Below are 13,373 nucleotides of genomic sequence, written 5' to 3' on the forward strand. Positions count from 1 at the left end.
ATAATAAAACCAACAATAACAATGTTATGATTTATCTGTTAGGATTAGCTAGATGCTTTACATAGGTACAAGCAAAGTATTATATATTCATAGGTAACTGAACTAGCTTTGTCTCTAACTTTAAAAAAATCAATATATTAGTAATTAATATTAATGCCAATAATACAGGCTTTGAATAATCTAGAGTTGATACCACACATCAGCAATGCGATCTTAATTAATATCTATTTAAAACTCATCTACCCTCCCCTGTCTCACAACTTTTCACTTGTATGTCGTTAATTCATTCCCATCTCTAATTTTATAACCAATCCCTCCTTCCCACTTGCATTGCCCACACATGTACAAAAAAAAAGAAAAAAATGAAAACTCAATAGGTAAATGCTTAACATTTTTTTGCATTTTCTCCCTTGATTTACCTCTCTGGTAAACCTGTGTAGTCAATGCCCAGATATGTGAACACTTGTAAATAATTAGAGAAACTAAATGCACCTGATGTGAATTTATCTTGTTTATTAATCACAACATCATCATCATCATCCTCATGATGTTCAATTTCATCTTGAATGTTCCAAACTAACATTTAACATCAACCAATTACCGTTTTCCTATTTGACAATTTGTGGTTTTCTGTTTTTATCATGTATTATTCTGTCATGGTGTGATGTCTTTTCAGATCTTCACAAGGATTATTCCAGTTTATTGGGAATAGGGGTTACAGTAGGTCATACTTGTTTGTGAAAGTTTTGATATCTTCACAAGAAATAGCCCTTCTTCTATACTACAAATGTCCTTAAATGGGGCTGTACAATATACGCTATGTATATGTGAACAGCCATGATAAGCATATATTTATATATACAGAGAGAGATAGATAGACAGACAGACAGACCACTTTAATAAACAAAAACCATGTGTCAATTGAAAAATGTGGTTTTTAAAGCTACATATAGTTTCATATGTGCTTTAGATTGTGAATGTAAACTTGTATTTTCTGTGCCATTGACTGCAGACATAAATTATATATTAGATATTAAAGAATAAAATTGAAAAGACAAATAACATGGGTGCCCACATGTGCACTTGTGTGTGTGTGTGTGTGTGTGTGTGTGTGTGTGAAAATGTAGGTGATAAGTTTGATTGAAATTTTAGCCTCCACTGTGTGAAAATACCAGAGTAATATCTAAATAGAACTAGTCATCTTGCTTCTGCATTAAGTGAACAATTAAGACATTGAGTTTAACAAACTGATTTCATGTTGCTTAGCAGATAACAGTTTTGTTTAGGGGGAGAAAAAAAGCTCCATTGTTTGATATGTGGCAGATTTATATTTTATGTTTTTTATTATGAATCTGATGCCTGTTATATTTTGTTTTCTTAGAACATCTGAAAGAGAGGCAGAAAAACATATTTAGTGGTTGTTGATGAGAGGGGGGGGGGCGTGTAAAATTTCATGACTTAATCTAACGTTTATCTAGCCTTGTGATGTTTCTGTTGAGACGGGGTTCTCATATTAAACTGCATGCCTTGTACTAATGCTTCGTTTCATCTCTCTCTCTCCTTCTCTCTTTCTCTCTCTCTGTAACTTCCTGTCTATCTCTTGTGTCTTGCCTGCATCCTTAGTTTTGACTCCAGGTCTACACTCGGGCTATGCTACCACGATGATCACCCCCAGTGGCACAGTTCTGCTCCAATCTGCCATCACCCCATCTTCTTCCGCTCATTTCACAACTGCCACCACATTAGAAGACAGATCACAACAACAACAGCCACCGCCACCGGCACCAACACAAGGCAAATACTATCGACAGTCAGCCCGTTACTCTGACCCTCTCTATGCTTCCATTCCAGAGGTTGCGGAGCCTCACCTGCCAGGTAGACTCATATATGCTTTCTATTGCTGTAATTCTTGTCATTCACCGAGTAACAGACAAGGTTCTTTCTTAATATTCCAATTCGCCATCAGAACCAATTCTGGTTTGCTTTATCCTGTCAACAAAGCTTCTGATTGCCATAACTCTCTGAAACAGCTGCAGATGACGACCTGCTTTGAAGGCCAGCACTTTCCAGTAATATATAAACATTGTAAAGATTCTATTTTTACATAAAGCTTACCAAAAGTTTATTAAAACTGAAGCAAGATGCTGTTATGCTGCTAAACTAAATGGGTTTCTTTTCTTTTTGTTTTATTTAAAAAAAATTTTTATTTACCTTTTGGAACTTCTTGTTGCAAGCTGATGTTTGGCTTAAACTTTCGAAAAATACAATTTAGTCATGTTCATGACTACTCACCAACGTAAACTAATTTATCTTGTTTAGTTTTGGTTCCTGATAACTTTCTTTAAATGGTCAAGTATATTCTGCATGAGTATTCTCTGAGTGAAATCTTACTAAACTGCAGTATTTTCTGGACTGGCACATTGGGTTCCTGCATGTTGTTTCTTTAACAAGAGTTGTTTTCTTTAACATTATTAATGATTTATTGCAATTTATTAAAACGACAGCCAGAAAAAATGTCACCCATTGTAGTAACCACTTAAGGCCTGAACTCTTGACTACAGCCTAAACAGCTCTTGCTACCCACTGTGGCAACTTTTAAACTGAGAAGACCACTAGCAAAATAATTACCATGATAATGTAATGAACTGAGGTAACAATATCAAGAACATCTTCCATCTTGAAATAATCATTGGGCAATATTTATAGTTTAGTTACATAGGCTTTTACACCTTTTATTATCATTTGGGTAAAATCTTTTATGTGTTAGTTCGTTCAAGAGTCTATGACTGGCTGGCTGAATTGTTAGTGTATCGGACAAAAAGCATAGTTGAATTTCTTCTGAGACTGAGTTCAAATCCTGCTGAAATCAGCTTTGCCTTTTGTCTTTTAGGGTCAATAAAATAAAATACCAGTCAAGTTCTCAGATTGATGTAATCAACTTGCCCCCTCTCCTCAAAATCATTGGCTTTGTGCCAAAATTATAAAGAATATTTATATTATAGAGCCCTTTTTTTTAAGTAAGTAGGGCCTCATAATGGTCAAACGTAGGTTTTAAATCAACAAAACTATTAAAAGACCCTATCTTTTAACATCATAAAAAAGAATCTAACCTTTCTATAGATTTAATATAGTCTTATCATTATGAAAAAGGTTTTGAAGCAATAGGTTCAGGAGTATTCAGGTTATACATCTGGGAATGGAGCCAGACAATGTGTGGGTCTTTGCCTAATCAGTTTATTAAGAATGGAAAAGAACATTCTTGATTTTATCTGACTCTACTATGAAACACTGGAGTTTTAGAAGATTCACTTAAGTTGAAACTTAGCTTTCGTTCTGTGATAACTCCTCAAATAAAAAGAAGACGACAAACAACTAACAGAAGGCAAGTCTGCAATTGTTTCACAATGATGGTTGTAATGAGATGGCATTCAGTTCAGTTATGATGTTGCCAGACATCAACGATATTTCGATATCTGTTTTATAAAAATACAGAATACATTTTAATAAAGTTACTTTTTCAAAAAATAAATGGGGTGCATGAACCAACTGTTTTAATGATTTTCACAACACAGGCTCAGCTTGTCTCTTTGAATTTAGTTTTGTGTTTAACTTTGAAATGATTTTTGTTACCCTCAGATTCTGATGAAATAATTTTTGTTATTTCACAGTATTTTGCTTAATTTTAAGGGCTTCAATAACTGGACTATATGTATATGGTTGAGTTGCATCATGAAATTGTACATACAAAATCACAAAGAAGCCAATATATGATTGCTCATCTAGAAAGGGAAGCCAAATCTCCCTTAGATCATTCACCATCTTAAAAATAAAGGGGGACATATTTAGATAATGTAGTCACTAATACATTCTGAGAGAATTAAAAAAGAAAATGTGGTTTGGTTATGGTTAGAACATTCTAACCATTTCTCGGCTGGCTTCCGTGCTGGTGGCACGTTAAAAGCACCAACCGATCGTGGCCGATGCCAGCCTCCCCTGGCAGCTGTGCCGGTGGCACGTAAAAAGCACCCACTACACTCGCGGAGTGGTTGGCGTTAGGAAGGGCATCCAGCTGTAGAAACACTGCCAGATCAGACTGGAGCCTGGTGCAGCCCTGGCTTCCCGGACCCTGGTTGAACCGTCCAACCTGTGCTAGCGCAGAAAACGTACGTTAAACGATGATGATGATTTCTGTTTTCATCTTTTAAGGGTTAGTTTTGTTTTGTCTTGTTTTTTTGCCACAGGTCTGCTTAGTTAAGGTAAATCTGGGGCTAAACAACTTCAGAATAACAAATAAGATTAAAAGTTAAAGGCCGAAGGATGGTTTTTGGGAAATAACCTAACGGATGAGGTGCTGGGTATTCAGATCATAGGTTTATGGGTTCATATGTGCTGGAGGTCTTTTAATGTTTCTCCTTGGGTAGAGTGTCTGATTGAACGTACCTTGGTTAATTTAACTTGTGAGGGAAAACATATTGAAATGGTATTGCAATAGACTGTTAGCCTAGTCATGGAGGTCTTTATATCCTGTCTGTAAATGCTACAGAGCTTGGTTTTAAGGTCTGACTTTGATATTCTCACTACTTCATGGCTGATAGAGTTATCATTTATATTGCACTAATATTCCACGAAACAGTATTTTTCATACTGAGTTATTCTGTTTTTGCAGTATAATAGAATATTCAATATATTGTATAATAAACAACATAGCATTGCACTACATTAATAAGTGCTTTACTGTAGTGTAACAATGGCTAGAATTAGGTCATATTATTCTGAAGGTTATTTTTCAAGTGGGTAAATTTAGATATCTTTTGTGGAAGTGATGTTGATATGACCAAAATGCCTTCTCTCCCACTCAGTGTTAAGCAATTAATTATACATATTAAGTGTCCATGGCTAAAACAAACAAAGTATGGCCAATATTGAGCCAGTCACCACCTATTGACATTAACTTATACCAAGGAGTTTCCAAAATCCACTCTTCTGATATCATTTGATATTCTCGTAATTTCTAATGTCTGGCAACTTGGCTTGGCAACAAAGCTCAAAGTTTTAAAACCTTGTCTGGTATTTGCTTCAACTCTCTTGAGAAATATCTAAATACATCTTATTCTATATATATGTATGTACATACATATATACTTATATATATATATATATATATGTGTGTTTTTTTTGTTAATTTTAATATTTTCTAACAACTGAAAGATATTAAAATTTTTCTTAGTATTTTTGACTTTGTTTTTATGGCTTTGTGTTTTTTCCCATTATTTTGTTTGCCTTAAATAAACTACATTATTTAGTAAACAGCAATGTTCTATTTTAATGAAATTATTTGCTAAAAGTTTTCTTAGAATTTAAACTAATTTGTTTAATAACAATAATAATGGCTTTTGAAAATATGTCTTAGAATCATTTTTTTTTTTAAGGTTTCAAATGCCTGCCATTTAAGATATTTGCTTTAAATTTTCTCTTGTGACATGCTGTTGTTGTTTCTGCAGCGGGCAGTCAACTGTCCAGTCCAACTGGTACATTGACCGGCGGTCAGAGTAGTCAGTATAACACCTACGTACAGCAGCAGCAAAATTATCAAACCTCCAGCAGTCATCACCATCATCAGCAGCAGCAGCACCATCCCGGCCAGATGGCTCCTCCCCAACCTGATCAACTTCTCTTGCTTCAGCAGCAGCAAAAACAACAGCAGCTGCAACAACAACAACAACAACAACAGCAGCAGTTACAGTATCAACAACAGCTGCAGCAGCAACAACAACAACAACAACAGTTGCAGCAGCAGCAACAGTATCAACAACATATGCAACAACAGCAGCATTATCAACAATACTCATCTACAATTGACGGTAGTGCCACTCTACCTCCAGGAAGTTCCCTCCATGTTGACACAAGCTCCAGATCCATGTCTGCCACTTTACCGCGCAGTCCTTCATCTGCTGGAAGGTAAGCATCTTCTTCTTCTTCTTCTTGGACCTTCTCTGTTCCTTATCCAGTCTGTTGTTCTTATAGCTTCTGATCAAACCTGTGCCTAAGTGAAGCACAAGTTTCAAAATCAAAATTTTAAATCCAAAGTTTGAAGAAACTCTGGTTTATAAAAATCATTTAGACGCATAGGCGCAGGAGTGGTTGTGTGGTAAGTAGCTTGCTTACCAACCACATGGTTCCGGGTTCACTCCCACTGCGTGGCACCTTGGGCAAGTGTCTTCTACTATAGCCTCGGGCCGACCAAAGCCTTGTGAGTGGATTTGGTAGATGGAAACTGAAAGAAGCCCGTCATATATATGTATGTATGTGTGTCTGTGTTTGTCCCCCTTGCATTGCTTGACAACCGATGCTGGTGTGTTTATGTCCCCGTTACTTAGCGGTTCGGCAAAAGAGACTGATAGAATAAGTACTGGGCTTACAAAAGAATAAGTCCCGGGGTCGAGTTGCTCGACTAAAGGCGGTGCCCCAGCATGGCCGCAGTCAAATGACTGAAACAAGTAAAAGAGTAAAGAGTATGGTACATTCATGATTGTGTGGTTAAGCTCATTTTGTTTGCAGCCATGTGATTTCAGGTTCAGTACCACTGCACAGCACCTTACGCAAGTGTCTTCAAATATCTCCTGGCCAAGCAATGCTGAGTAAATTTGTTGGGTGGAAACTTTATCGAAGCCTGTTGTGTGCATGTGTGCTTTTATCTCTGTTTGTTCCCCTTCCACTACTTGACAACTAGTGTTAGTTTGTTTGTACCCTGTAACTTAGCAGTTTCAACAATTGGGTCTGATAGAATGAATACCAGATTTTAAAAATAAGCTCTGGAGTCAATTTGTTCAACAAAATCCCCTTCAAAGTGGTGCCCAAAGTACGGCTGCAATCCAATGATTAAAACAGAGAGATTTTAGAAAAAGGCTTGCAAATATGAAGTATGCTGTAGGGAGATGCAAGTTCAGTAGTTGACTACAAAAGCACTGGATATACTTTTACACTTAAAGTATACATGTGCAAAAGTACCCTCAGTTTGATCTCTGTTTAATTAAGGGCAAATTTAAGTAACTTCACTGACTTATTTCATGTAGATATGCATAATAGTGTTAACAGTTAAACTGGTGGTTCAAGCTAAGTAGAGGGATTCATAGTCACTGTACAGTAACAAGTATTAATACTTAGCAGTGCTGTACTTACTTCATGATCATTGTATGAATACACAACAAAGTCCAATGTGTTGATTTGTAAACAAAGGTAAGCCTACTTCATGAACTCCATACAGAACAAGAAGAATGATATAGTAGTAGTTATACAGGATTCCATGCAAGACTTTTGTTGAGACTGTACAGAACTCTCTTGAGATGGTTGTTGTTAAGTGTCAGTAATCATTCAGACATTTGGCATTGATTCAGTTGCAGAAGATTACTCGGTACAGCACCTAACAAAATACCTTGTGATATTTGTTAATGTCTCTTGTATTCTGAGTTCAAATATCACCCGGGTTAACTTGACTTTTTCTCTTCTGGAAATAAGCATAGGGTTGTCTCTATGGTACAGAAGCTTCGTTCCCAACCATGTGGTCTTGGGTTCAGTCCCACTGAATAGCATTTTGGGCATTTTATTATATCCCCAGGCTGACCAAAAGTCTTGTGAGTGGATTTGGTGGACGGAGACTGAAAGAAGCCAGTTATATGTGTGTGTGTGTACCTCTTGTTTAGACATCATTTGATGGTTGTAGATGAACATTAGTCATATAAGCAAGGTTGTTGATTTCCTGTCTCCAATGGAAAACATATCCAGCCTTGGAGAACCTTACCTTTTTAGGAAATGTGAGGGTTGGTGACAGGAAGGGCATCCAGTTGTAGACAATCTGTCTCAACAAATTCCATCTGACCCATGCAAGCATGGAAAAGTGGATGTTAAATGATGGTGATGATGATGCTTTCTTAAAGTGTCTGTCAAATCCTGGGGAGAGGAGTCAATCTAATTGGCTATCCTCCTCCTTCCACATTGTATGACCTTGTGCCAGTAGGGGAAACCTTGGTTTGTGAGGTAAATCGTTGCAGCACAAAGTTTAAGTCTGAAGAAAAAGAAATGAAAACTGAAGTTATTTTGTTATATAAGATTGACTTGATGAAATGCCATTAGAATGTTGTGTTTTGGTGTGTTGTTGTTATGAAGCCTCAGGTCAGCCTTGATTGAGCAGGCCTGTGGTCAAAAGCATTCCTGTTATGATCAATCTGTCTTTTTGTATATCTAGGACTATGTTACATTATCCAATGGGTCCTTTTTTTTTTAAAAAAGTAAGATGTGATTTGAGGGAATTTGGCTACTATTTCTAGGAGGACAAGTGATTGTGTAGAGGTTCCCTTGCCAATCAGTTACTCCATCAATTAAATTCTCATTATGATTTGATACATCACTGATCACAAAGCCTGTTTCTTCTTCCCTTGACTCAGCCCTTCTCTTCTATTTGGGCTAGAATTTTTTCATTATATCATCTTCCCATCATAGAGGTCTCTTCTGATCCCTTCGATACGACTTGACAACTGCAGGTCCACTGGTTGTCTGTGAATCTTGGGTACCAATCTGTTGGTAGACCATTAAATTGTTTGTATGTTGTTAACATGTGCAAACGTTTGTGAAGAGGCTGAATATGCTATTGCAGCAAGTGAATGGTTGTTACATATCTATGGTCCCAGAGGCGTTTGATTGTGTGTAAGATGGTCAATGAATTATGATGTATTGAATAGACATAAACACTTGAAATAATGGAGACCCAAGAGATAAATAGATGATTATTGTTGGGGTTGTTGCTTAATCCAGTAGGTCAGCCTTAAAAGAGCTGACCCATGATCAAAAGTAGTGTTAATGGTACCACAGGACAGTGGCTATGAATCCATATTATCGGTTGAGAATAATGGACAATGTTGATAATGATGAGATCATTGCTCTGATAAATTTTAATTGGGGAACAGAAACATTTACATTCCACCCAAACCATTTCTATGGATCCTCTCTCGCACACATACCCCCACACCAGATTTCTCTTTGATCTTATGTTCTTTACACTAAAGGGGTGAATGGTGGGGGATGACTGTCACTAGAATAAATACTGACCTAGTTTACTACTGTTACAGGTTCCTCTCAGTTTGGAAGGTTTGTTTAGGTGGCAATTCAAGACCCTCCTCTCCCTTTGTGCACTTACTCAGTAACTTACACCACTAGCAACACCACAGCACCACCCAAAAATTGTAACTAGAGTTGAGTCAGGTACCAGGCTGTTATGATTACCTTAAAGAGAAAAAAAGTACACAGATAAACGTACATATCTTATACCTTGTATTTCAGTACATAATATACCTAGTAATTTGCCCACACACACTAAGGGCGGTGCTCTGGCACGGCCCTGTTCTGTACTAGACATGGCTGTGTGAAGAATTTACTCTCTTATGTGTGTACCGTGTTTCATGTTTGCTAGTGTAAATCTTGACAAGTTCAATCGAACAAGACCAATTAAACGGTGTCCCGATAAACAGAGAACCTGAGTTCCGACAAAATAAGTATCGGACTGAAATAAATACTGCGATCGATGTGACTGACGGTGATGCCTTTTAATCACTGAAACCAGTTAAAGTCTATATTTGTGTGTGTCAGAGAGAGAGAGAGATCCTCACGTGTGTTGTGCGTTCGCTTCCCCCCCCCCCGTGTCTTTATGCAGTTACATACTCTTTTACTTGTTTCAGTCATTTGACTGTGGCCATGCTGGAGCACCGCCTTTAGTTGAAGAAACTGACCCCTGGACTTATTCTTTATAAGCCTAGTACTTATTCTATCAGTCTCTTTTGCTGAACCACTAAGTTACGGGGACATAAACACACCAGCATCGGTTGTCAAACAATGCTAGGGGGACAAACACAGACACACAAACATACACGCACACATATATACATATATACGACAGGCTTCTTTCAGTTTCCGTCTACCAAATCCACTCACAAGTCTTTGGTCAACCCGGGGCTATAGTAGAAGACACTTGCCCAAGGTGCCACGCAGTGGGACTGAACCCAGAACCATGTGGTTGGTAAGCAAGCTACTTACCACACAGCCACTCCTCCGCCTTTATATTTATCTCTATTTGAAGGTATGCTGCCTCTCCTTTCGTGACTAAATTATAAAAATAACACTTACACAGTGCAAATAATGATCTTTGTAAAAATTTACATACACAATTATTAATCTCCAGGATTGAGACTCTGCCTCATCCCCATCATCGCAAAAGAGCTAAGGCACTTCACTGAAAGATTTGTTGTTTTGATGGTAGGGGCATCGGCAGTGGTGATGGTGGTGGAAGTGTAATGGAATTCAATTTACTATTGGCGGCGGTGTTGCGGCTGGGACTGGCCGTTGTGATGCCAGGTATAATCACAACAGGATGCTTTACCAGCGGTGGCTCATTTAACTTATTCGGTGGGCGGGTAGTTCTGTTGAGTGATGGTAATAGAGATTAGGATTAGAAGTTACGGATGCACAGGAGTAGCCAGAAAGAGAAAGATAGCTCGAACCGCCGCCGGTTGGCCAACGATGGAGTGGGTTCGGTGTCTTAACAAGTGCTACTGCACTTTTTGTATCTACCCCATATACAGGCCAAAACAGGGATGGGTAGTAGACACGGGCCTACGGTTTTGAGGGATACCCTATAAGAAGCAAAGGTAGAGCAATTATTTAGGAAAGAATTATCTTATTTACAAATCTTTATTTTTAATTATAAGTTCATCATATACGCTATATATGTTTTATATATATATATGTAACATACTCGTAACCCACACATAAATCGTAAATATCTGGCGCTAGTTAATAAAATAGTCGATGAGGTATGTGAAAGAGGGGTCTATATTTTGCATGTAACGATTACCAACTTTCTCCAGGTCTGCTCACATGGATCTAGTTTTCCACGTTTAATTACGTCCTTCCTCCCCTTCGTTTTATCTCATCTTTTCCTCTTTCCTTTCATTTTCCCTCCGCTTCCTCTCTTTCTCTTTCCTGCCATCCAAAGTTTTCTTTCATATATATATATATATATATATATATATATATATATATATTCATTCTTTTTTACTTTCTTGATATAAACTTCCCATAAATGTAGATATCCTGCGAACTTAGTTTTTCTTCTTCTTCTTCTTCCTTCTCTTCATTTCCCTCCTCTTCCACAACTTTCCTCCCATTATTTCGTCTCCACACACACACACACGCCTACATGATGATAGTAAAAGCAGCAAGTGTTTCAGGTTGTTTTTACAAACGACCCAACACAGCCCTGCTTTTTTTTTTTTTTTCCCCTCATTCTCGTTTCTCTCTGCCATACTCCTTCTCTCTTCCCCTCTCTCTCTCTCTCTCTCTCTTTTCCCTTTCCCTCCCTCCCTTCCTTCCTTCAGCCTCTTTTCTTTTCTCTCTTTTCCCTTTCGCTTCTCATTTCTCACTTTTTCGTCTCTTGTTTCCTACTTCTCCTTACTTCCTTCTTCACTTCTACCTTTCTCTCTCTCTCTCCGTTTCCCTCTTTCCTCACTTGGTATCTCTTTCTCTTTGCCTACCACTCTTTCCTTTTCCCTTTCTATCTCCTTCCCATCATTTATACTCTGCTCTCCCCACCCAGTCATCTAACTCGGACTCTACAGCCTCTCTCTCTCCCTCCCTATCTCTCTCTCTCTCTCTCTCTCTCTCTATCTCTCTCTCTATCTATCTATCTATCTATCTATCTATCTCTGTTATGACTTCCTTAAAGTTCATGTTGTAGCTACCGTCATCCAGCAGGGACCTCGCTAATATTTCAGGTAAAACAAAAAGACTGAAAGAGGGGGAAAAAAAGGACAAAATAAGTATTTCCCCTTCTTTTCTTTATATATTTTTCTTTTTCTTTTAATGTTTTGGGTTTCTTGCCTGATGATGCTGATTGTGATGATGATGGGTGATGTTAAGGTGATGATGGTCGGAATTCGAGGAACTTGTTGAAAATATTTGGCATTCTCTCATGTGTGTGTGTGTGTGTGTGTCTTGTGAATGAATGAAGGAGTGTTAGAAGGAAGCTTCAACGAAGTGGTAGTCGCATTGCTGTGAGGGAGTGGGAGGAGTAGAGCGACAAGAGTAGAATGCCAGATCGAACTTTTGCTAACTTTGGACGTTTCTTCTTCTCTTCATCGCAACAACCTTCATCGGCCGATGGCGACCGGTTGTTGTACACAGTGAGAAACATTCACATTTATAATCCTCTCTCTATTTATCTATCCGTTTACATGACTTATTTATCTACGAATATATATATATATAGGTTTGGCGATGCAAACAGAAATAGAACTCAAAACATGAGTATATACATACATGCATACACACACATATATATATATTTACACACACACGTTTTTTATATTAATCTGCAGAACTTACAGGACGAGTGTGCACTTGATAAGTTTTAACGCACGAAACTCTTGGGCCAAAGTCACTCTGTAACTTCTACCGATTATTTATTAAAACGTGTGTGACCATATATATATATATATATATAATATATATATATATATATATATATATATATATATATATATACATACATATGTGTGTGTGTGTGTCTATTTAACTATTTACCTATTCCCAACCTCTACCTCGCTGACTAAGATCTATATTGAATTTCTCTGCAAACTTTGGTTTTATGTTCTGACGAAGCACCCCTCTCGGGTTTTTTTTTAACGTTGGTGATGCAGTTTGAGGTTGAATTCGCATGCGGGTTCTAGCAGGTCGAACAACCGCACCAAGAGTTTCGTGTGCGGTGTGGTCCCAAGCACTGAGACCTCTCTCTCTCTCTCTCGCCGTCGCAGGGGATTTGTTCAAACCTGGTGCCATAGATTGGGTCTGACCGTTCCGTCAACAACAGCTACGTTCTCTACCTCCCCATCTCTCTCTCTCCCCACATACATACCCATATACCCGACTGATTAATTACTTTTCGTTTTCATCTATATCGTTTTCTTCACCCGTTTATCTCTTTCTCCACCCATCAATTTATATATATATATATTGGCCTGCCCGCTTAGCCAGCAGGGTGGCGTCATTTGAAAGCTAAAACAATACGAAGCGCATTGTGACCAACGATGTGTAGCAACATCTGATAGCCTGGTCGGTCACGGTGATATATATATAATATCCCCAACCGTTTGCCCATCCTCTTAGCGCTAAATATTTTGTTTACATTTCTATACACCACAATCGACTTTGCTCTGACCAAATTTCAGTGTTTTTAGTTAGATATACCCTCGTAATAATCCTGACGCCTTTTCTTAAGTATGAATGCGCGTATACAACACACACACATATACACACAAGCATGCGTTTAA

At 37.9% G+C, this 13,373-nt stretch overlaps 1 protein-coding gene across 17 annotated transcripts in view; it reads left to right on the top strand.

Moving 5' to 3' along the window:
• The window catches only part of LOC115214900 (tensin-3), a 930,040-nt gene that overhangs the window by 887,619 nt on the left and 29,048 nt on the right, over positions 1-13,373 (top strand). For 12 of the 17 annotated variants that reach the window (XM_036505645.1, XM_036505643.1, XM_036505651.1 and 9 more), the window contains 2 exons: positions 1,624-1,875; positions 5,502-5,958. In XM_036505645.1, coding sequence (XP_036361538.1) covers positions 1,624-1,875; positions 5,502-5,958 — 709 coding nt within the window. The remainder of the gene's footprint in view (positions 1-1,623; positions 1,876-5,501; positions 5,959-13,373) is intronic. The other 5 variants (XM_036505644.1, XM_036505652.1, XM_036505654.1 and 2 more) reach the window with 3 other exon arrangements.

The sequence above is a fragment of the Octopus sinensis genome, linkage group LG8 (assembly GCF_006345805.1).
Source record: "Octopus sinensis linkage group LG8, ASM634580v1, whole genome shotgun sequence".
NCBI lineage: Eukaryota > Metazoa > Mollusca > Cephalopoda > Octopoda > Octopodidae > Octopus > Octopus sinensis.